General features: G+C 41.8%; 1 protein-coding gene across 5 annotated transcripts in view; it reads right to left on the reverse strand.

Annotated features, from left to right (window-relative positions):
• LOC113547543 (rho GTPase-activating protein 21) overlaps positions 1-25,321 on the reverse strand; it is an 89,992-nt gene that overhangs the window by 23,162 nt on the left and 41,509 nt on the right. For 2 of the 5 annotated variants that reach the window (XM_053235273.1, XM_026947923.3), the window contains 7 exons: positions 20,199-20,399; positions 19,966-19,987; positions 9,908-10,000; positions 8,353-8,431; positions 7,907-7,961; positions 7,668-7,691; positions 4,823-6,611 (listed from right to left, as the gene is read on the reverse strand). In XM_053235273.1, coding sequence (XP_053091248.1) covers positions 4,823-6,611; positions 7,668-7,691; positions 7,907-7,961; positions 8,353-8,431; positions 9,908-10,000; positions 19,966-19,987; positions 20,199-20,399 — 2,263 coding nt within the window. Of the gene's footprint in view, positions 1-4,822; positions 6,612-6,890; positions 7,300-7,667; positions 7,692-7,906; positions 7,962-8,352; positions 8,432-9,907; positions 10,001-19,156; positions 19,934-19,965; positions 19,988-20,198; positions 20,400-25,321 lie in introns of those variants that run through there. The other 3 variants (XM_053235272.1, XM_053235275.1, XM_053235277.1) reach the window with 3 other exon arrangements.

Consider the following 25,321-nt stretch of genomic DNA (forward strand, 5'->3'; position numbering starts at 1 on the left):
TATGCATTCCAGTCACAGCTGATCAGACAGTCCTACAAATTAAAATTGATGTTTGCATCCCTAAAATTTCCACTTCCATGTCACATTTTTATAACATCATAACACTCCACTGCTAAGAAAATTACTTTAATGTTGATTTAAAAAAGAATAGAATAAATATTATATTTTTATTAGTTGCTAAAAATTTAACAGTAGAGAAAGATAGCTCAAATTACTTAAATTATATATATATTTTTACTATTAGGAAATATTTTGGTTTAAAAAATCTCAGATATTTAGTGAAACATAATTAACAAAAAGTTAGACGGCTACATCATCGAGCTTGTGCTTGTGGTGATTTTGCTAGAAAAGGAAGACTTTTTGTTTTTGTCCGGTGCATCTAGAGAAGAGGAAGTGATTAATTCCTGTGTTTGGATTAGAGAAGCAGGTAAGCAAAGGAGTCATCGTGTTTGACGCCAGACAGACAGGTGAACATGTACGCTCGAGTCCTAACCGGCCCTGCGGGTTATCACACTTCCATATCGTCAGAGTGGAAACATGGAAATCCCAGTCTTTGATTGTAGAGCTAAGAGCTGCATGTCTTATCAGTCGTAATATCGTTCACATCACACCCTGAACCAATGACGGGTGCCTGCTGCAATGACAAATACCAAAAGCAGGCGAAGAGTAAACAATGCTCTCGATGCTCTGTGTTAGTCTGGAGAGTCATTTCTACACCATTTCTTACTGTAAATAAACACCAAAGTTGCTTTAAAACACTGCTGAAAGTGTAGAACATATGCTTCTTTGAGGTCATGCAGGAACTTGCTTAACATTTGTGAAGGTCCTGTTACATACAATTACTTGCTTGGATAAGCGAATACCACGCCTGAATGGTTCCCTTTAATGCTTAGTGATTAGTTTATAGATATAAATAAAGCTAATCTAAGATATTATGTTTTATTTCACATTCCCACTTCTGACGCTGAACAGATGAATTGTCTGTTTTGAACATGACATGAAGAGTAAACACACAGTTCTCCTTCCATTCGTCTTTAAAAAATTCTGTTTCCTTTGCCGACTCTTTTTAAACAAGCTGTGTCATTTTTAAATGAAATTTTAAAAATCTGTTAATGTCTGGAAAACAGTTTCCAGTTTCCAGTCCTGTAGCATGTCTCTGATCAGAAGAGCTTCCTTCTGCTACATAATTTGCGTAAATGTGTGTGATTGGATAAAGCACAGCAGATGATCAGATACAAAAGCTGCCCTGGGTCATGTTTAGGAAAAACAGAGTTGCTGAACTGTGGATGATTTTTGCTACAGTAATTGTGTACTCAGTCAGCTGAAATACTTTGCGGGGTTCGTGGTCCACCAGCTGAAGACCACTGACATAAAGCAGGAATGGGCGACATATCGCTTTGCTAACAACCTGCCAATAAAACAGTAGTGGTGAAATAAAAAGGAACCTGTGTAAAATTGAATGTGATGATGCTTTTATTTAATGTCTACTAAAACAGAATAACAAAATAAAGCAACTGATTTAAAGAATCAGTAAAAAAAGCAAAGATTATTTAAAAAAGACCATAGAAGAAAGTTATAAATGATATTACGATACGCCGGATATCTCAGTAAGGTATATTGTGGCATATTTCATCACAATATGGATATTATATCATCATACAATCCTGTCCTATCATAAAGCGTCATCAGAAGAGTGGCTGGTTGTCATGTCCACACTGATTCTGTCCCAGTTGACCCAGCACACTCTACATCCTTTTAGCATTCATTATAATAGCCACAGCTTCCTGTTCTCAGAAACCATCAGTCTTTATGTTGATTTGTTTCAACTGTTCCCTGGCTTTTATATCCCATACTGAGTATGATCAGAGCTTCCTATTCTTCGTAATTCTGTCTCACTCACTGCTGATTGTTTCTCTCTGTTGCATGCTTCCTCATTGAAGTCGTTTATTTTCCCCTGGCTCTTGTGGTTTTCCTGGTTCCCCATAGTCTTGCATTTTCTCCTATTTTAACTTGATTTTTCTGGTTTGTTTTGATTAAGGATTATGTCACCATGTTATTGCAACCTGTGTTTTGGAGCCTCCTTGGTGCAAAATTAACTACGATTACTGGAATATTCCAAATAAATTCAACTTGCTTCCAACATCTCAGTCTTGCAACCAAGTGTAACACTGGAATCTGAATTATGGAGGTTAGTGTTGTAATTACACCTCATCGACACTTTTTTTGTCTAGTTTTGTCTTCTCGTAAAGAAACTGTAGGACCAATAGTGTTGGGGTTTAATGGAGAATGTCAGTGTGTGATGGTGAGTGTTGGTGTGTTATGGTGAGAGTTGGTGTGTTATGGTGAGAGTTGGTGTGTTATAGTGAGAGTTGGTGTGTGATGGTGATTGCTGGTGTGTTTTGGTGAGAGTTGGTGTGTTATAGTGAGAGTTGGTGTGTGATGGTGATTGCTGGTGTGTTTTGGTGAGAGTTGGTGTCTGATGGCGATCGCTGGTGTGTTATGGTGAGTGCTGGTGTGTTATGGTGAGAGTTGGTGTCTGATGGTGATTGCTGGTGTGTTATGGTGAGAGTTGGTGTGTGATGGCGATTGCTGGTGTGTTATGGTGAGAGTTGGCGTGTGATGGTGATTGCTGGTGTGTTATGGTGAGAGTTGGTGTGTTATGGTGATTGCTGGTGTGTGATGGTGATTGTCGGTGTGTTATGGTGAGTGTTGGTGTGTTATGGTGAGAATTGGCGTGTGATGGCGATTGCTGGTGTGTTATGGTGAGTGCTGGTGTGTTATGGTGAGAGTTGGTGTCTGATGGTGATTGCTGGTGTGTTATGGTGAGAGTTGGTGTGTGATGGCGATTGCTGGTGTGTTATGGTGAGAGTTGGCGTGTGATGGTGATTGCTGGTGTGTTATGGTGAGAGTTGGTGTGTTATGGTGATTGCTGGTGTGTGATGGTGATTGTCGGTGTGTTATGGTGAGTGTTGGTGTGTTATGGTGAGAGTTGGCGTGTGATGGCGATTGCTGGTGTGTTATGGCGAGTGCTGGTGTGTTATGGTGAGAGTTGGTGTGTTATGGTGATTGCTGGTGTGTGATGGTGATTGTCGGTGTGTTATAGTGAGTGTTGGTGTGTGATGGTGAGAGTTGGTGTGTTATGGCGAGTGCTGGTGTGTTATGGTGAGAGTTGGTGTGTTATGGTGATTGCTGGTGTGTGATGGTGATTGTTGGTGTGTGATGGTGATTGTTGGTGTGTTATAGTGAGTGTTGGTGTGTTATGGTGATTGCTGGTGTGTGATGGTGATTGTTGGTGTGTTATAGTGAGTGTTGGTGTGTTATGGTGATTGCTGGTGTGTGATGGTGATTGTCGGTGTGTTATAGTGAGTGTTGGTGTGTTATGGTGAGAGTTGGTGTGTGATGGCGATTGCTGGTGTGTTATGGTGAGAGTTGGTGTGTGATGGTGATTGCTGGTGTGTTATGGTGAGAGTTGGTGTGTTATGGTGATTGCTGGTGTGTGATGGTGATTGTTGGTGTGTGATGGTGATTGTTGGTGTGTGATGCTGAGTGTTGGCGTTTGATGGTGAGTCTTGTTATTGGTATGCTTTAGAAGGGAAGTGCTGCTATATTAGGTTCCCACTATGTGTTTGCACAAGCAGCTACATTTTTTTCATACCTTAACCACACACTGCATTACGAAATCCACTCCAACATTTCCTGGAATGTGCTGCTGTTTTGTAATGCCTAACACATGACCTGCTGATCTCAGGTTTCAGTTTTAAAAGCATAAGAACTTTAGGTAAGAGCTTTAATATGTAAAAGTAATAACAGGATCCTCTTTCCCAGCAGTCCTGGGCAACGTTTTACACTCTTGATACTGTCATATGATCTGTTCTACATCCCAATACACCACAACATCATATGTTATCACTGTGATCTTGGCTGTTCAATAAACCTGCCATGCTCGATATGACTGAAACGCTGTGTGCGCTGAAATAACACTGAACATGCCCTGCTATCTTCTTCAGTATAATTTGCATGCATCTCAGTTCTGTAATGGAAAATGGAATCTGATCACTTCATTTCACTGTCTCAACAGTCACACTCAAATGCAAAGCATGCTCCAAATGCTTCAAAAGTATCATACACACACACATACTACACTTGGGGTGTCGGTAGCATGTAAATATCTCTAATAGCAGATGTTTTTTTTTTTTTTTTTTTTTTTTTACAGCGGTAACTATACAAATATCCCATTTACTATCAGGTTATAAAAATAGGGTTAAATGGCCAGATGAGCATATAAACATTCTCATCCTCGTAATAACACCATCAAATACAACTTAAGATCAGAAAACTAGAGTAGTTACCAGTTCCAAAGTTTTGGTCCAACAATTACTGTAGCAACAAGTGGAATTTTCTTGGTATGATATCCTATTCTATAAATATCACAGTTTTACAGTATCATGGTATTTTACAAAGCCATGAACTGGTGGTGAAAATGAAAGGAAATTGTATATACTGTGAAATTTTTGGGGAGTTGCAGGGATGAGAACCACTGAAATAAGGACCTTGACTGGAGGTAATCATCCAAAAATAAGCCATGACTAAGTGTAAAACCTAACCTTACAATTGCACTGTGCTGATAATCAGTGCCTAATCTGATGAGTCTTGTGCCTTTTTAAATAAAAAAAGCACTAATAGATCAAATGAAACATTACAAAATCCATTCAAGAAAATATCTATTACTGTCTAGTAGTAATCATAACCATTATCACCCATTGCAGTATTACTGATACAATCTGGTCAATCATAACTATTATTATGTTAAATTAAAGCTTACCAATGAAGGGGATAGAGTCGAGTGACTCATGCAGTTGGCCGGATCCTGAGGGTTTGTATTCCTCTCCGAGCAATTGTTTGTACCCGTCTTGCACAGCATCGTTGGACCTCCAGCACTTTGGTGTCTTTGTGATTTTCTCCACTCTATCTGCTCCGTCATTCACAGCCTGGATGTAGGACGGGTGTCTGAGAGGTAATGGGCCTGATTTTTTTGTTTTCTCCCTCCTCACCACCACCACTGTGGCCTCTGCACCTTCAAGACCTTCCACAATTGAGCCATTAGTGGCTACTGACCCATCCTGCTGTGTCCTTTGACCTTTGGATTGGTCAGGGCAAGGAATGGAACCAATGGGATCCCGATGGCTCTCAGTTTGCCGTCCGGGAGACATGTGATTTGGCACAAGGGCGGTTCTTTGGTTTTTCGTGGTCACTGCGGCTGTGTTTAAAGAAGCAAGAGCCTTGGCTACGTAGGAGCCGTCCAATACAGAGGTCTGAATGGGGAGCCGTGTCTTAGAAGCAGCAGTGTTACCCAGACTCTCCACTCTGGAGCTCAGTATCTGTGGATCTGTACCTTTACTTTTAGCATTTAGTCCTGGGAAACTGCCATATCCACCCACTGTGGTCCTTTGAGTCTGTGCCACTTTGCCTAATGAGAGTGACTGCCTGCAGCCTCTGGTCTCCTCTCCAGTGCAAGTAAGTGCCTTCTCCTCCGTCTCTGTCCTTCCATAAACTCTTCTGTCCATCAACGACACCCTGCTTTCAGCCTGTCTGCCCAGGTAGTCGCAAGATCTTGCCCGAGGTTTGTATGTGCTCTTTGTGGATGAAGGAAGTGCATCCTGTGATGCACTTCGATGCCAATCCCTTGACGTTGCTCGTTCCTTTACTTCCAGTCTTTCCTGAGACACACTGCATAGAGATTGGACTCCAGAATTTGCAGGACCTCGCTCATGACAAGTGCTCCTCTGCCTTGGCTGGGATCCATTCACGCCCTCTGTACTCGTGTTTGCGTTACTAGCTTGGCTTGCCGCCCGCAGGCTGTCCAGTCTTTCCTGGATTGTCCTGCTACCGTACGTATAGAGGCGCTTGTTGTCAATGTACTCCTTGTAGGTGGTGTAATTCCTCCAGTCAATGTTCTGATGCATTGGGGAGCAGGGAGATGATGCAACAGTTGGAGGAGAGGGCGTGAATGGGCTCATGGCATGTCTACTGGATGGCGTAGATGTGGAGTCAGGGTGAAAAGGAGTGTGTATAGGAAAGTGTGTGGAGAATCCTGGGGATTCTGACAGTCTTTTTGGTGTGTAGTGCAACTGTGTCCCTCTAGCAGAAGAAGAACAAGGTGTGGTTTGGGATCTCGGACGGACTGAGGAAAGGTTTTCAAGGGATGAGGTACAAAGCGGTGTTTTTTTTGTCTCCTGCAACCTGTGGTTAGAGTTTGTGTCATACGGGTGAGGAGAACATTCCAGGGAATCCGAAACCTCTGCCGCTGCCCCCCGCACACTTTCATCATATACACATGCAACAGTCTGGAGTTTGGAGTCATGCGAGCGAGGAGGCGATGGGGACAATTGTGTAATAGGGACTTCCACACAACAGCCCACATCAGAGCTTGGCTCCGCCCCCTGGGACAACACTCCATGAGCACCTGAGGGAGCAGAAGGCTCATCAGTGTGTGTCATCCCTGACGTCTTAGGCTCTATCCGTGGGTAGCAGATAGGAGGAGGTTCTGGGATGTTCTGTGCATTTCCACTGTATGCTTCATTCCCTTTGAGATATGCATCTTTGGAATAGGCCTAAAAATGACGAAACAAGTACTTAAATACTTACATGCTTGTTAATTAAGTAAGGAATAACACACTGTGTGTCTTGCTGTTATACGAAAATAATCAATGACGGCATGGATGAAGCAGCATTACTGGTACCTCCCCGTTACGTTAATGAAGCAGCATTACTGTTACCACCCTTAAGTTACCATTCTGAGAGCTTTGAACATGACAGAAGCATACAACAAGAAGTGAGAGACAAAACAAAATCCAGCGACACTTTGGAGTAATTTTGAGGCTAATACTTACACACCCTTGGCTATGGTGACTTAGAAACACACACATACGAGGAAGCTTCCACCAGCCAAAGTAAACACTACTACCGCCATAACACTCATCGCTCTAGTGAAAATAATGAGCTATAATCCATTCTGCTCCCGAGTCTCTGTGTATATTAGAAGAGTAATGTCCTACTGTAGCAGGGCGTTGAGTTTGTCGGTAAGTGTATCGTCGGTCTAAACCCGTCTCGTCTCCGAAAGTGTGTATGAAACGCTTGCTTGGGCAGAAGTGAAAGCAAGTGAGTTTTGTGTTGGACTCTTTCCATGGCAAATTTACCTGAAGTGTCAAATTACCTCAGAATACCTTCCCCCTCTCTCTCTCTCTCTCTCTCTCTCTCTCTTTCTCCCTCCCCACTCTCTCTCTCTTTCTCTTTGTATGTATTAGCAACATTACTAAAGCACTTACTAGCTAATAAAACTATTATTAACCATAAAAGATGTAGAACAATTCTGGCTTAATACATGAATAATCAAATAAAATCTCCCCCTGTATCTTTCCCTCTATCTCTCCCTCTGTTTGTATCCCTTTTTTATTTCTCTCTTTCAATCCCTCTCACTCTCCATTCATAAATCTTAGAGAAGAGAGAGAGAGAACAGTTCCTATAAGAGTTAGGAAAAGAGCTATAATGTAGACGGAGAGCTGCTTTACTCAGAACAGAAGACATGGATGTGGATGTAAAGACGGCAGACTGAGAAAAGTGTAAGAGAAAAGCACATGTAACAGATGAGGAGCTGAAATCCTGCTTACCAGAGCTGTGATGTCCCGGGAGAACTGTGGACCAAAAGATGGAAGGCAGAAAAGAAAGGAAGCAGTGAGAGAGAAGAGGAGAAAAAAGATCAGCAAGCGCTAGAATGGCTGCTCTAATGCAGGATAAAGCAAGCTGTACATACACACCATTGTGTCTGAGAGTGTGTGGACGTAATTGTGTGTGTGCATGAGAGAGAGAGAAAGAGAAAGAGAGAGAGAGAAATTTACAAGGAACCCACCAACTGCAAAATGTCTTCATCTTTAGGCATCACACAGAGCTCCAGAGACGTGTCACTGTAAGCAGGGAACAGAAACACAATCATCTTTTACTGAGAATCCATATAACTCACAACGTGTGCAGCAGTTTGTGCTGAAGAACACATAGCACACACACCCACCCGCACACACACACACACACACACACACATTAAAGTGCTGAGAGGAATTTCAACTGAAACTCTAAATGGGATGAAGAAATGCGTAGAGGAAATGAAGCCGAGATAAGGTTAGTCTAAAGAGGCCACGCTTTCCATTTCACTGGAGATCAGAATTGATGTCTGAAAAACAAGTGATTCATTCACAACAAATCCCCCGCCACCACAAAAAATAAGAAACAAGGATGGAGGGAGTGGAGAAAGAGAGAGAGAGGAAAGAAAGAAAGAAAGAAAGAAAGATGGTGCTTTACCTGTTCTGTATGAGAGCAATGACTTGTGAATACGTTTTGCCGATGATGCTCTCGCCGTTCACCTTCACTATACGATCACCTGAGAACCGAAAACATACAAAAACATGTTTAAGGAGTGAGACTTCCTATAAAAATATAACCCGGCAATTTTAGCATTTATATTTATTATATATATTTCCCATTATACAAACTTAGGCCATAGTTTTTCATTAAACAATTAGTTTTTGCATATAGTGAATCATTTGGTGCCCAAGATGATTCATAACGAGTCACTTATTTCCCATGATGACTCACTTATGATGACTCACTTGGCCTGTGATCAATCCCCACAGTGCCTGTAATGAATTATTTGATGCCCATATTGACATACGACGAATCATTTGGTGCCCACAATGAACAATCTGATTGACTTTGTGCCCAATATGACCGATTTTGTACCCATAATGAATCACTTGATACCCATGATGAATCATTTAGTGCCCAAAATGATTCACCTAATGCCCATGATGTGTCACTTAGTGCCCTAAATGAATCACCTGGTGCCCATAAAAAAATCATTGGCTCATTTGCTGCCAACAGTGAACCACGTACTCCCTGTTGACTCACTTATTGCCCATGATGTATCACTTGGTGTATCATTTGCTGCCATGATAAATCACACAGCGCCCATAAGGAATTATTTAATGCCCATAATGAATCACTCTGTACACATGACGGATCATTTTGTGCCCATGATGAATCACATTGTGCCCATGATGAATCACTTGGTGCCCCTAATGACTCATTTACTGCCCACAATGACTTACCTATTGCCTATTATGTATTACTTGCTGCCCATAATGAATTACTCGATTCATTTGCTGCTCATAAAGACTCACTTTGTACCCACGATGAATCACCTGGAGCCCATAATGAATCACTTGGTTCAACTGATGCCAAAAATGAATCATTTATTGACCAAGATGACTCATTTAATGTCATGATAAAGCACCAAGTGCCCCTAATGAATTCCTTAATGCCCACAATGAATCACTGTGTACACCTGGCAAATCATTTGGTGCCCACAATGAATCAGTTGGTGCCCGTGATGAATCAATCTGTACCCAGAATGACTTTCTGCCAATAATGACTCACTTATTGCTAATGATGAATCACCTGGTGCCCATAATAAATCACTTGGTTCACTTGGTACCAACAGCAAATCACTTATTGCCCATGATGAATCATTTTGTGCCCATGATGAGTCATTTGCTGCCTATAATGAATCACCTGGTAAACGTGGGGCCCAGAAGGACTCAATTATTGCCCAGAATGACTCACGGACTGCCCAGAATGACTCACTTATTGCCTAGAATGACTCAATTATTGCCCGAAATGACTCACTTATTGCCCCAGAATAAGAACCTGAGGCCCACGAAAAACCTCTTGGGGACCATAAACAATCTCTTGCCATCCAAAATCAATCAACTGGTGCTCCTAATCAGTAATCTAGTATCCATAATCACTAATGTACCATTAAGGCATGGGTACTGGAGAGAAATCATGGCCACGCTACCTGTGCAGAGTCCAGCTTGGTGGGCGGAGCCTCCCTCCTTCACCTGCTTCACAAAGATAGTGTCCATCGGCTCAAGACGACACCGCGGTCTCCCTGAGCAAGAAAAAGACAAAATGTTATTCTGTATTCACTGGACATAAAGTCCTAAAAATAAAAATTAAATGACGATGGATCAGTTCATCTTTGTAGTGTTTTTAATAAACATTTATGTCCCAAAGCAGCTTTTGGAGATTCCCAGATCCAGGTTTTCACAAGCTAGCTCTAAAAACAGCAGATGTGTGCATGGCAAATGTCAGCATAGAGCAGTTTACAGGGAGAAAATATGATGGCTAAGCAAAAACATGACCTACAAACGCACCCACACACACCCACACACCATATGCTGTCCACAGTGTAATCAATCATTATATCTTATAGCTTGATGCAATGCTTTGCAATTAACATTTCAATTCCTACAAATATTTTAGGAGCAAATCCACTTTTGTTATTGCTGTTTAGTGGTACGTTAGCAAAGGCAAATATTCCAACAAGAGGCAATCTGCAGCGTCCAAGCACACTCGGCAAATAGCACTCCCAGTGGCCAGTTCTTGCCAAATTCATCATATTCAGATTAGCACAACAATTTAGCATACAAAATTTCAGCTCGATCAGACATACAGTTCCAGAGAAACAGCCATTCGAACTTAACCCCATCCCCTATGAATGACCACAGCCTCTTTAAAGATGTAACTTAATTGAAATTGAAATATTCAAGATGCTAAATGCATTACGCTTGCCAATGTTTACAAGGCAAATCATTTTCAGTGTGTGGAACTGACTTGCTGCCAATGATAAATCAATTGCTGCCAATGATGAATCATTTGCTGGCCAATGCTGAATCATTTGCTGGGCATGCCATGATCAGTCACTTGATTGAGTTGGTCAGTGGTATTTCTAGAACAATCTATTTTCTGTTTAAATGCTCCTTGGCCATGGTGCCCATAACAAATCACTTGGTGCCCATGATGAATCATTTGGTGCCCATAATGAATCATGTGGTTCACATGGCTCCAATAATGACTCACATATTGCCCATGATGACTCACTTATTGTACATGATTTTACACTTGGTGCCCATGAGGAATCATTTATTACCCATAATAAATCATTTGGTGCCCATGAGGAATCATTTGGTACCCATGATGAATCACTCTGTGCCCTTGAGGAATCATTTGGTGCCCACAATGAATCATTTGGTGCCCATGATGAATCATTTGGTGCCCATCACTCGGTGTGTGGAATTGACTCTGAAGCTTTGGGGTTGAGTCTTAGTTTTCAATGCCAGGAATCAGCAAATCAGGGAATGAGGGAGCCAGGGATTTGACTCCTCTGATGTGAACCAATAGCAGGATGCCAACGTGATGACTTAAAGATATATAAATTAAAATTAAACCATGCAGCGCTTTAAAAAAAAAGTTTAAGTACTCATGAGGTAATGGATTTGAGAACAAAATTCGTTGCCAACTATTTTGAAATTTTTTTATTTACTTTGTCAACTAGTTGTTGCAGCTGTAGTTAATTTTAAACGCAAGATCACAAGAAATAGGATTGACACCACGGTCACTCCCGCTGAGAAATATGTATATTAAAGAATATGTATTTTTGTTTAAACTCAAACTGTGTACAAGGCATTTAAGATGTGTGATATAAAAATTTAAAGAGGGCGGTAAACTTGGTTAACCATAATAGCATCATCTCAATGGAAAAGATTTAAAGGCTTCTTAGAGCAAGACCTCAGACATCCTCACCTCCAATATCAAATGTATGTATGGGTGAATTGGATTACTATTGACTCACACAGACCATCAAAAGTAGTTTCAGTGTCTGATGTGTGGTTTATCTGATGGAGTGGTGCTGATGATCAGGATGTGTAAGGAGGTGGAGAAGGGAAAGAGGCAGCGTGATCACACCTCACACTTTTCTGTAAGTCTCAGTAAGAACATATCATATTTCATGCCATCTCGCTCACACACATGCAGTGGATTTCAGCTTGGGCTCAAAAACACACTTGTACTTCACATTACAACCGAATTCCAGTCTTATAACATCACTATTTTCCAAAGGGTGGAGTTTTAGTAGTTCCTTTTCCCACTGATGCTTTATGACAACAAGCTTGTTTTCATTTTACTGCTGAAACGGGCCGTTTCCCCACTTTTATATAAAGACACCAGCAGAGGGCGGGGTGACACATTCTTACACACTGTGTGTGTGTGTGTGTGTGTGTGTGTGTGTGTGTGTGTGTGTGTGTGTGGCAATGTATTTGGAGCTTTCTGAGGACCAAAATGGATTAAGTGTCATCATATTGATACTATAGTCAAATGTCTTCACAAACAAATAACCAACAAATAAATAAATAAATATTTAAAATATTTATAAAAGCTTTTACATGATCCCCATTTAGGTACTGAGGAAAATGTAGTAGTAACCGGGTAATAATTTAATTTAATAATGTAATGACAGCTCTTATTACACTTGCAGACGCTCAGTAAAAGCTCTTGTGTGTAGGTTATTTGCTCGCACTCGGGTTGTCTAAAGTGACTGGAATGTCATGACTTGAAATCCCAGGACTGCCAGAGAGCCAGTGATGGATCATTAGTCAGGATCCTTAACCCTCAACTGCTCAGACTAACACTCGGATAAAAGGTTTGGATAAAAGCGTTTGACAAGTAAAAATAGAAACAGAAATGGAAATCAATTTGAATGAATGTACACCTAATTCTTTAACAAACTGGGAGACATTTTAATAAAATTAGTAATACTGGAATGTAAAACGTTATTCTCGTATTGTCTATAAAACTTTCATTCCTCTACTACACAGTAGTTTTGAAGACTTTTTATACTTATTGTTCCTCATACTGCATGTCTAAGTAAGACTCATAAAGAAGCTCTGAGTTCTCCACCTTGTTCAATTTCTCAAACAGCAGCTTCGTTTCCATAAACTTCAAATGCAGTTCTGATGTTTTAAAACCTCTACTTCAACTGCAGCTCTAAATCTTCAACTACAAAGTACAGCTCTGATTTCTGAATATAAAGTTGCAGCTCTGATTCCTCAAACTCAACCTGCAGCTCTGTTTCCTCAACCTCAACATGCAGCTCTGGTTCCTCAACCTCAACCTGCAGCTCTGATTCCTCAACCTCAAGCTACAGCTCTGGTTCCTCAATCTCAAGATGCAGCTCTGATTCCTCAACCTCAAGCTACAGCTCTGGTTCCTCAATCTCAAGATGCAGCTCTGATTCCTCAACCTCAAGCTGCAGCTCTGATTCCTCAAACTCAGCCTGCAGGTCTGGTTCCTCAACCTCAAGATGCAGCTCTGGTTCCTCAACTTCAAGCTGCAGCTCTGATTCCTCAAACTCAACCTGCAGGTCTGGTTCCTCAACCTCAACCTGCAGGTCTGGTTCTTCAACCTCAAGCTGCAGCTCTGATTCCTCAAACTCAACCTGCAGGTCTGGTTCCTTAACCCTAATCTACAGCTCTGGTTCTTCAACCTCAATCTGCAGCTCTGATTCCTCAACCTCACACTGCACCTGTGGTTCTTCAACCTCAAACTGGTTCCCTGGTTCCCTCTTGAGTCTGGTTCCTCTCAAGATTTCTTCATCATGTCATCTCAGGGAGTTTTTCCTTGCCATCATCACCTCTGTCTCTCTCATTAGGGGTAAATTTATAAAATTAAAATTTATACCCAGAATTTATGTATTTCTGTAAAGCTGCTTTGTCCATTGTCCACATGTCCATTGTTGAACACGCTATATAAATAAAACTGAACTGAGGTGAACTGAAACTTTAGCTCTGGTTCCTCAACCTCAAACTGCAGCACTGACATCAAACCCAGAGGTGACTAAAGTCTTAACCCAAAAAACAAAAAAAACCCTCCTCACTCCATCTCTTTCAGACTGCAGGAGTGTCAGACAGGGAGACTCTCGGGGTCAGACGGTGTACTGGACACCATGAATCATCCATCTTAGTTAAATGTGTTATAGTGTGACATCAGCACACGGATGATCTGGATGGACTCTGGCTTTCCCTCTTCTCGCTCTCTCTTTCTCTCTCTCTCTCTCTCACACACACACACAGATCTCTGCTTAGCACAGCTGGTTGAGCTATGTTGGGTTTGGTCCTCCTGTTAGCTCTTAGCGCTGGATTATGTTATTCTGCAGGGACTGGGAGGACGCCCATATTCTTCAGCAGCCAGACAATTACACAACACAGATGAATTCTCTCTCTCTCTCTCTATCTTGCTCTCTCTCTCAATTCTTCTCACATTGAATTCTTGCTCCTCCCTCTTTGTTTCACCCATCATCTCTCTAGTTTTCTTTCTTTTTTAAAAGAAATTGAGAGGAGATGGTGACATTTTCTGAAATGATCCAATGCTCAGTGAGAAAGACTTTATTATTGGGGAGGTCATGTGGTTTAAACCATCCAAAGCCAGCGTTCATCTCATAAACATGGCTGTACTGTTCTCATCCAGCTAGTTGCCTGGTAACCGCCAGTTCCTGCCACATCCAGTGAGCTGCTTTCACTGTTTAAAGCAATAGGTCTCATAAAATTAGCAATGACGCCAAGAGTAAATATATGAAAAATTAGCATTCGTGTGAAGGAACTGCGAGGAACACTGATCATCAATCGCATCAAAAAGAACACAGCACACGCGAGCTGGTGCTGAAATCACCAGCCTTTACATGCCTGTGATTCCGCCCTGATCCCTGACCATCCCTGGAGGGATGTGAGGGCTGGAATGTGTGTGTGAGTGTATGAGCCATGCAATAATGGTCAGAGCAGACTCAGGGCGGGGTAAAGGATTCGGACTTTGGGTTTAACAGGGTCGTTAAGGATCATGAGGAATTTCAGTGTATCGCTCTTTCCAAAGAGAGTCCGGTCAAACAATCATCCACCGGGACACTGCCCAAACAACCACAGAGAAGAGAAAGCAGAGCTTCATATTTAAACAAAAACATTAGACCAATTAATGTTAGGCATTTTCCTGATATCATCATCATCATCAACATCAACATCACCATCTTCATTTCCACCATCACCACATCATCATCATCATCATCATCATCATCACCATCGTCACCACCATCTTCATCATCTCCACCACCATCTTCATCATCGTCATCTCCACCATCACCACATCAACATCATCATCATCACCATCATCATCACCATCTTCATCATCTCCACTATGACCACATCATGATCATCGCCATCATCATCTCCATCACCACATCATCATTCATATCATCATCATCATCACCACCATCGTCACCACCATCTTCATCATCTCCACCATCATCATCATCATCATCATCATCACCATCATCGTCGTCGTCACCACCATCTTCATCATCACCACCACCATCTTCATCACTATCACATCTTCATTTTCATCGTCATCATCATCACCATCTTTATCATTTCCACCATCACCACATCAACATCATCATCACCATCGTCACCACCATCTTCATCATCTCCACCACCATCTTCATCGTCATCTCCACCATCACCACATCAACATCATCACCATCTTCATCATCTCCACTATGACCACATCATCATCATCACCATCATCTCCACCATCACCACATCATCATCAACATCATCATCATCACCATCATCGCCACCATCTTCATCATCTCCACCATCACCATCATCATCATCACCATCGTCACCACCATCTTCCTCATCATCACCACCACCATCTTCATCACCAACATCACCATCTTCATCACCTTCACATCTTCATTTTCATCATTGTCATCATCACCATCTTTATCATCTCCACCATGACCACATCATCACCATCTTCATCATCATTATAATTTTCCTGCTCAACACTCCCCTCACCATGATCCCCACCTTCTTCTCCAAAACAGAACAGTTTAAATAAGACTATATAAACATTTCATGCTTATTCTGAGTGCATTTCATTGTTCCTGTTTATGTTGTATTTCTATCTTTCATCTTTTCTTTGTGGCTCTTCAGTACTCTGGCACGGTGGCCTGCAATTCAGCTCCCAATGCTCCAATTAATGAATAAATAAACAACCACAAATGAGAGGAATAGAATGCAAAGAGGCAAACAAGCGTTACAGTGAGAGGACTTTGAGAAGATGTAGTAGTGAGGAAAACAGTTCCTTAGCATGTGTGTGTGTGTGTGTGTTGAGTGTTTAATTGAACAGTGCTGTTGATTTATATCAGCTCTACACCGGCTGAGGGTCACAGAGTCCCAAGGAGCTGTAAAACTGCAGGACGTTAAGGGTTTTTAGTACACACACACACACACACACACACACACACACTTGCTCTCCAACCGTTCTTACAGAGGCTATTCATATTCTTCTATCAACCTCAATATAGCACTCTCTCATTCATTATTCAGGGTGAAGCTGTGCTGTAAATACACACTTCAACCAGTCGATGAACACATCTGATTGGTGCTTATGCGACTGTGTGTGTGTGTGTGTGTGTGTGTGTGTGTGTGTGTGTGTGTGCTTGCTGCCAATCACCACCTCACATCAGCCAAGCACCCATTTTTATTCCTTTAATTATTAAAAATACATTTTGAACTAGACTCCACTCTTCACTAAAATAAATCCAGTACAGTGTGTTCAGAGAAGTAAGGATGAAAACTTACAACACACAGAGGAGTGGAATAACTCAGAATACAGCGGGGGGTAGTCATTTTTAATTCAGAATACTTTTGAGATAAAGGCTTGTTTTCCCCACCTGAAGTTCTTGGGCTATTCTAAGACTTTGTGTGTCTTGGATAGAGTTAGAGAATGTATTACTTCCTGGGCTAAATTTCCTGGGTTTAAATGATTGAGTTAAATTTCCTGAACCTACATGTTTGGGCTAAATCTCCTGGGCTAAATGTTGGGTTAAAATTCCGGGGTTAAAACCGTGAGCTAAAGTCCTGAGCTTTAATTCTTGGGGTAATGTTCCTAGGCATAAATGTTTGGGTTGAAGTTCTCAGGCTTTAATTACTGGGCTAAGCTTCATGTACTTTAATTCTTGGGTTAACATCAGTGGGGAAAGGTTCCTGGGTTTAATTCTATGACAAAATATTATGGGTTTAAAATCTTGGGCTAAATTTCTTGGGATTTAATTCTTGGGTCAATGATGGTGGGCTTAAATTCTTTGAGTAAATTTGCTGGGTTTAAGTTCAGAGACTGTAATTCTTGGGCTAAATGTATTGGGATTTAATTACTGGGTAAAATTCCAGTGCTTTCATTCTAAAGCTACATTTACTGTGATTTAATTCTTGGGCTGAATTTTTTAGAGCTTTAATTCTTGGGTTAATGAAGGTGGGCTTATATTCTCTGAGTAAGTTTCTTGGATTAAAGTTTATGGACTGTGGTGTTCCTGGGACTCAGATGTTGGCTTTATAATTGTGTGAGGAAACAGCGGGCAGTCCACACTGATCACACTGATCAACACTAATACAGAGTGTGTGTATCTGATAAACAGCACAGCGCAGAACGAGAGACATGACTGGAATGTTCTGGTGTGAAGTGAAGTGAGACACACTTTCACTTCAACATGTTTACACACACACACACACACACACACACACACACACACAAATACACAGAGACACAAACTGAATACACACTGCCTGCATGCTCAGAGTGCAGCATTCCAAAGACACGACACATGTGTGTGTGTGTGGGTGTGTGTGTGTGTGTTATTTGTGGCTGCTGCAGATGAAGGCCAGGCATGGTGCCACTGTCACGCTGTGCTGGAATGGGACGAAAGAGGAATGAGGGACAAACCGCCAAACAATCTAGCACATAGAGAAATGGCAGACTAGAGACAGATGTCAAAAGAGGGCAAGAGGATAGACAAAGAGAGAAGAAGAATCAGAAAGTCATGAAAGTCTCAGTTAAACAGTTCAAGGTTTGGCCAGAACATGGACCCATGGGAGGGTTAGGAAGGCAAAGAAGGTAAATGGCATTGTGTAAGTAGCGCCACTAAGTACCAGGATATTTCAGCCCGAAACCTGGTTGCCTCTGTCAGGAGGTTATCACTTGGCTGTGAATTACAGTTTTAATAAAATAACGATCCCAAAATCAACAGTGAAATGGTTGCAGGACACAAACTTCTTTTGGAGTTTTAACATTTCTCCACCTAAAACAGGAATTTTGTTTGGCGAGTCCAAGATCCTCTACAAGTGTCACCACATGTGCTCTGTTAAGCTGGGTTTACTCATTTCAGCACTCTTTTAAGATTATTACTCATCACACTGTACAAGATCCCAATAAACTCTGTTCTGAACTCTATAACAGACAGATAGCGTGTGTTCTCCATCTCAGATCCTCCACTGAAGATCCTCTAACGATGGACCTGTGATTAAAGAAAATGACTACACTCTGTTTACATCATCAATCATCCAGAAATCGGCTCAAGCAGAAAACGGGCTCGCATTAAACAAACACACACACACACACACTCTTCATAGTGAGCTTGAAGTAATCAGAGGTTTTTCTGTCCATTAGCATGTTTCATTTCCATCTCTCCCTCATCATTACCGTATTTGTAGCAGTCCTGTGAGTTTGCCGTCCTCCTATTGGTGGATTTTACACAAGCATTGTAGCAGTGCTCACACTCTGAGGTTTTAATCACAAGTTTTTCACACTGACACAACTCTGTCGTCGGCTGTCTTTGGTCTCAGTGGCAGTAAATCAGACTCTGATATTGTGAGCACATCAGACTACGCATTCTAAATGGACTCTCGACCAAAAAGTTTTATTTTATGATGTGTGATTATTGTCTGTGGCAGCAGATTCAGGCTGACAATCGTACAGCCAGCTTTAGACGATACAGGAAGTGACTCAGTGCTGTTATTCTCTCCAGAATGGAGCTTCACCAAATATTAATTGTCAAGGTGCCAATACTTTTTCCTGGGCAGGGTTTGAACCCAAAATAAATCTATCCAAATGTTTAAGCTCACAACAGCAGTAACTGCATATATTATTGATTTTCATAAAGGGTGCCAATAATTCTGAAATGTGACTGCCCACTACCTCCCACTGCACGGCATGCTGCGAGTTTTCCGGAAAAGTCCACTGCCTCGATGAGCAACTGGGTCAAACACGGGCCACTGAGGAGCACACAGCCATCTGATTGTACTGCACAGAACCCGTGGAATGCAAGACACACACGCACACACACGAACGGACACACACACACGCACACACACACACTCACTCAGGAATGTGATGGTCTGATATGAACATGGCGACAGTGTGTTGCAGCCCACGATCAAAGATGGGAAACCATGCTCTGACTGACAGGGTTATTAGTCTCAGTGAAGGAGGCGTGGCCTCTGTGTCTCAGTCTCAGTGAAGGAGGCGTGTCTTCTGTGTCTCAATCTCAGTGAAGGAGGCATGGATTCTGAGTCTCAGTGAAGGAGGCATGGCCTCTGTGTCTCAGTCTCAGAGAAGGAGGTGTGGCCTCTGTACCAGTAAGTCTCAGTGAAGGAGGCGTGGCCTCTGTGTCTCAGTCTCAGTCTCAGAGAAGGAGGTGTGGCCTCTGTACCAGTAAGTCTCAGTAAAGGAGGTGTGGCCTCTGTGTCTCAGTCTCAGTCTCAGAGAAGGAGGTGTGGCCTCTGTACCAGTAAGTCTCAGTGAAGGAGGTGTGGCCTCTGTACCAGTAAGTCTCAGTTAAGGAGGCGTGGCTTATGTATCTGTCGGTCTCACTGAAGGAGGTGTGGCCTCTGTATCTGTAGGTCTCAGTTAAGGAGGCGTGGCCTCTGTGTCTGCCAATCTCAGTGAAGGAGGCATGGCCTCTGTGTCAGTCACAGTGAAGGAGGCGTGGCCTCTGTGTCTGTCAGTTCTGGAGAAGGAACATGACTAGTCCTCGTGTATGAATAATTTCAGTATCAGCTCTGCCAGCCAAAACCAGTTTCACAATCTCTCACTGTCTCTCTCTCTCTCTCTCTCTGTCTCTCTTTTCTAACCTGTGCCAGTGGAAACAGAAAGAGCATGCATGGAGGACAGGGCTGGGTAGAAACTCACCTCGACTTCCATTGTCTTCATCCTGGAAGAGAGAAGAGCAGAGTGAGATGTAAAGACGATTCAGTCAGTAAAGTGTTGAACGAAATCAAAGAGATGAGCTCTCTCTTTTCACTCACAAACATAGATAGATAGGTAGACAGATGTAGAAGAAGACAGGCAGCATGAGTGTGTGTGTGTTAATATTTATGTGTATATTTTCATTTCATGTGTGTGCATGCTGTGGTGACACTAACCTTAAACGAGGAGTGTACGGCAGACTCAGGTGGGTAGACGATGAAGTGGCGCAGCGTGAAGCCGAAGCCCTGGGAAGTTCGGCGCAGGTGCAGGGTTTTAGGTCCGGGCCAGGAGAAGAGCTGGTCCATGGGCACCGGGGACATGGGGGACATGGGGGACATGGGGGACAGCTCACTCGGATCATGGCCATCCTTCTTACACTGAGACAAGAAAGAGAGAAGAATGGGGGCACTTAAAAAAAAAAAACACCATCTACATAATTAGCATCATAAATTACAACAGTCGCATGATAACAAGAGAAGGAATGACACTGGGCAAGTAATGCAGATTTAATTCTTTATAATTCACTCATTAAAATATACTAATTTAAATGATTTTATTATTAAATTGAACCCAAAAATGTATTTAAATTGAATAGACAGATTTATTTTTAGTGTAAGAGCGTATGACACAATATCATTGTCGCAAAAAGCACCTTCTTTAAAAAAAAGCTATTATGAATATTTTAATAAAATATAACAAGGCAGTTAAATAAATCTTCTAAATTTATAAACTTTGTGTAAAAGCAACTCTCACTCAGTGTACATATGAACAAAGTCTCCTGTTTCCAATAGACAAAACTTAAAACTTTCCAAATGTCCCCCATTTCTGCCATGACAACAGCAACTATACAAGAAACACCATGAGTCACTTCAGCCATCTTTATAAGAGACGAACACAGACCCACCCACACACTGACCCAAATCACCAACACACACATGTGAAACACACACACACTCATGCTTACACACACACACACACACACCACAAGCATCAATACTTCTAAACCAGTGTTTATGTCAGATGTTTTGCTTGCTAGTGCTTAGCCATCATATCAAAAAAGCTAGCTAGTTACATAAGCTGCTTCTCAGGACACCTGAAATTAACTACAAAACAAAAATATGAATGTTAATGAAAACTGTAAATAAAATGTTAGATATATCTAATACACACAGTTAGAGTACATTTGTACTATTTCTTTTTGTTTAAACACAAAAACACCTCATTAATTGCCAATTCTGGAGCAATCACTTGCTAGCTTCTGTGTGTAGATAAAAACATCCCAAAGCTTTACTCCAACATTATTTGTATCATACGCTACATTCAGATGTTTATAAGAAAATTCCACACACGTGGCCCACTCTTTCTCAACATGGTGAAAAACCCCATGAAATTCTAGTTAGCAGTCGATGCTAAGTCTATTTACAGCATGATTACAGTTGTAGAAAATCTTTTACTGGAAAGTTACCAGCACATCTGAGGGAAATGTTGATATTCCGTGTACACCTGTCTGGTTTCTATCCTCGTTGTGACTTTATATTGTTCAAAAACCTAAAAAAAATAACAAGTTCCATTTGAAAGTACCGTCGTTTTAATGGCAGTCATGGATATAACTATAGTAGCTTGAGTTGTCATCATGGCAACAAAACGGTGCACTAATCACCGTTTGTTTGCCACGTGTCACCGTTTTTTATAAGAAAATTTCACACGTGTGGCCCACTCTTTCTCAATATGGCGGAAAAACCCATGAAATTCTGGTGAGCAGTCAATGCTAAGTCTATTTACAGTGTGATTAATGTGCAAAGTCTTTTATTGGAACGTTACTAACACATCTGAGGGAAATGCTGATGTTGTTTCCGACAATTCGGTCTGGTTTCTACCTTCGCTGTGCCTTTATATTGTCCAGAAACACAAATTCACAAATTCCATTTTAACGTGCCATTATTTTAATGGCAGTCACGGATATAACTAGTGGTTTAAGTTGTTGTCATGGCAACAAAATGAAACAAAAAAAATCCCTGGAGGCGTTTATACAGAACTGATTTTACCAAAACCACACTGAGTGTGTGTGTTTTTCCAACACTAGTACCGTAAGGCAGATCTGTGTCATAACTCAAACACACCTCTCTCTCTCTCACACACACACACACACACACACACACACACACACACACACACACACACACACACACACTTGGGTAAATGCTGACTCACATCTCAGCTTCTCACACACCACCACATAATCCTCACACAGACACTCAGAAATGTTCATCACTTTTCTTATACTTTTATCTCAGGAAACAACAGATGTCTCAATTTGGCTGCACAATAAACAAACACACACACACACACACACACACACACACTGTGCCATGGCTGTTAAACTAATTCAGTATGTGTCAATCCAGTCTCGTTATTGATTTTCTGTCTTTTTCTAGCCGGACACAGATGTCAATCAATGATGATCCGATGAGGGGAACTCATCCTGACACGTGTCTCCACAGCAACGTGAACAACAGCACATTATTCTCAATATCATTATATTGCTATCATTCTAATATGTTATCGTTTCTATAGTAACAGCTCATTCACGGGGAAGCTTTTCTGTAAGGAGATGTTTATTTAATGTTTGTGGAAGGAGTCTCCAGTGTCAGTACTGTGTAAAAATCAGAGGTGAAGCTGTAACTTTACGTTTTCCGACATTTCCAGGACATCTTAAGTTCTGACTGCTGTTTAGATGTTTGTTTCTATAGCAACAATATCTTTTTCTTCCTCTATGTTATCTCCAGCTGGACTGACTGATCAGCTTGTGAATTGGCAGTAGAGCTGAGACAAGCTGCACTATTTCATTCCACCGTGAAATCGGCACTATTTTTTTTCCAAGACGACGATGTCAGTGGGTTTGGAATGTTTTTGCTTGATGAGAGGAACGCTGGGAGACGAGACGAGCACAAACGCCATCACACATCTCATCCCGTTTCACTCCGTCTTTTTTTAGGCTGGTATTTAGTTCCGGCCGTCTGTGGTTTGCTCCGACACTGCAGGCTTTCACCGTCTCGCCTCTCCTCGCAACAACGGATCCTCACATGCGCTTATTTTTACCCTCTGCTCCACAGGCCGCTGTGTGAAGGACGCTTGTTCGTGTGTGTGTGGTAATGGGAGCATTGGAGGGGGCATTCCGTCATCATCGCATTCCACATTCGCCTTCTTGTTTTAGGATTCTCCACACTGTGTGTGTGTGTGTGTGGTTTATTCTCTAATGCAGTGATCCTGTGGGGCTACTTCACCACACCACACCACTTTAACACACACGACTCCACTCTTTATTGCCAACACACAACCGCAGGATCCATTCTGACCCATTACAGCTCCTACATGACCCACATGAGGCTGGTATTAGATAGAAAACTAGTAAAAAATATTTGACCAAAAACTTTGTGCTATCCTCTCCCATCATGCACCACAAAACAGGATGGGTGGAGCTTGTGGTAGATAATGGAAAAAGCCTCAGTTTCAAAAACTAAGAGGATCTAGGACCTATTTGATGTGATAAGTTGCCATGGGGGAGGAGCTAGGTTTATTTAAGAGTCAGGAGAGGGTTAGACCTATCTAATATTTAGGGGAGGAGCTAGCTTATTTAAAGTTCAAGGGAGGAGCCAGGATTATTTAGGTCTGGAGATGGGCTAAGCCTATATAAGGATCTGGGGAGGAGCTACGCCTTTTTAGATTATGGGGAGGAGCTTAGCCTATTTTGTGGGAGGTTTGAGGAAGAAACTAGGCATGTTTAGGGATTTGGGGGAGGAGCTAGACCTATTTCTTTTTTTTTTTAATCCTCTCACTTATTCTTTCATCAGTAAAGTTTATTTACAGTTACATGTACAATTTGAGATAACGATTTTAACCTGAAATACAAGTCAGAGATCAGTATGAGAGTCTGTAAGTGCCTTCTTTTATCTGCTGCTCTGTCTTGTCACGGTCAGACTTCAAGACGTAGTTCAGAATGGACCAACCAAACCAGCGATCAGGGAGGAGTTTCGGGCAAAACGTTAAAATATTCCACTGGCTCTAATGTTTTGGGCCGAGTTGCCAAAGGTCCTTGTAGTCTGCCATGTTTGCGGGTGGTCACTGATGGAGCACGGCTAGACCTATTTAAGATTTCAGGGAGAAGCTAGGCCTTTTTATAGTTAGGGGTGGGGTTAGGCCTAGTTTGGAGCAGGAGCAGAGATTATTTAGGGTCTGAAGGTGGAGGTAAGCCTGTCAGGTTTTAGGGGAAGAGCTAGGATTATTTAGGGTTTGGGAATTAGTTAGACCTGTTTAAGGGGGAGGGGCTAAGTTTGTTTAAGGTTTTAGGGGAGGAGCTAATATAATTTAGGGTTTGGGGAGGAGTTAGGCCTGATTAAGGTTTAGTGGATGAGCTGTCTTAAGATGATACCTTGATTTGGGGACGAGCTAAAAGTATTTAGGATTTGGGGAAAAGCTTAAGCTATTTAAGGTATGGGGGTGGAAGTAAGTCTATTTAAGGTAGTATCTGGATTTGGGGGAGGAGTTAGCATAATTAAGGCAATGCAGTGATTTGAGAAGGTAGCTATACCTATTTACGATGGTATTTTGATACGAAGAGATATCCATGTTATCTTAATTTGGGGGAGGGACAAAGCCAGTTTAAAGTGATATTTCTGAGAGAGTATTCTTTCCCCATCTTTCTGGTTTTTTAGCACAGCTTTATGACCTCCACCCAGTTTCTCACAATATAATAAAAAAAGGCAAACAATAAATCAATCTTGACAATGCACACCTACGCTGGTTTCACTGGACCTGGTACAGTGTGGAAAAGTGGGTCAGGCAGGCAGATTCTGCACAATGCTGTAATGTGTGTGTGTGTGTGTGAGAACTGTTGTGCTGAGAAGGAATGCCATTTGCTCTGAGTCTATTCATCAATAAAATATAAAAGCAGACCTTTACACACTTTTCCAAAGGTGCATCAAACACACAGGCTTCAAAGCAGCCACAATACACAGACGAGCTTTTGAATAGGAAAGTGCTTTGACCCCGCAGGTGCTTCGCTTCAATCAGCAGCTGACCTTTACCACCACTGACCGAGAGACAACACACTAGTGCAGCTCAGAGGGTGTGTGTGTGTGTGTAAGTGCATTGCAAAGCTTTAAGTTCAGTTCACTCACATTAATATGTCTGGGTATTAGCATGTTAAAGCTTTAGCGAAGCTAAATCGTTGACTGTGTTCTAATGAGGTTAGTGTTGGTCCACAGTCTGCAGTATAAAGTCTAAATAAATCAGAATGCTC

This window comes from Pangasianodon hypophthalmus, chromosome 1 (genome assembly GCF_027358585.1).
Source record: "Pangasianodon hypophthalmus isolate fPanHyp1 chromosome 1, fPanHyp1.pri, whole genome shotgun sequence".
In the NCBI taxonomy this organism is placed as follows: domain Eukaryota; kingdom Metazoa; phylum Chordata; class Actinopteri; order Siluriformes; family Pangasiidae; genus Pangasianodon; species Pangasianodon hypophthalmus.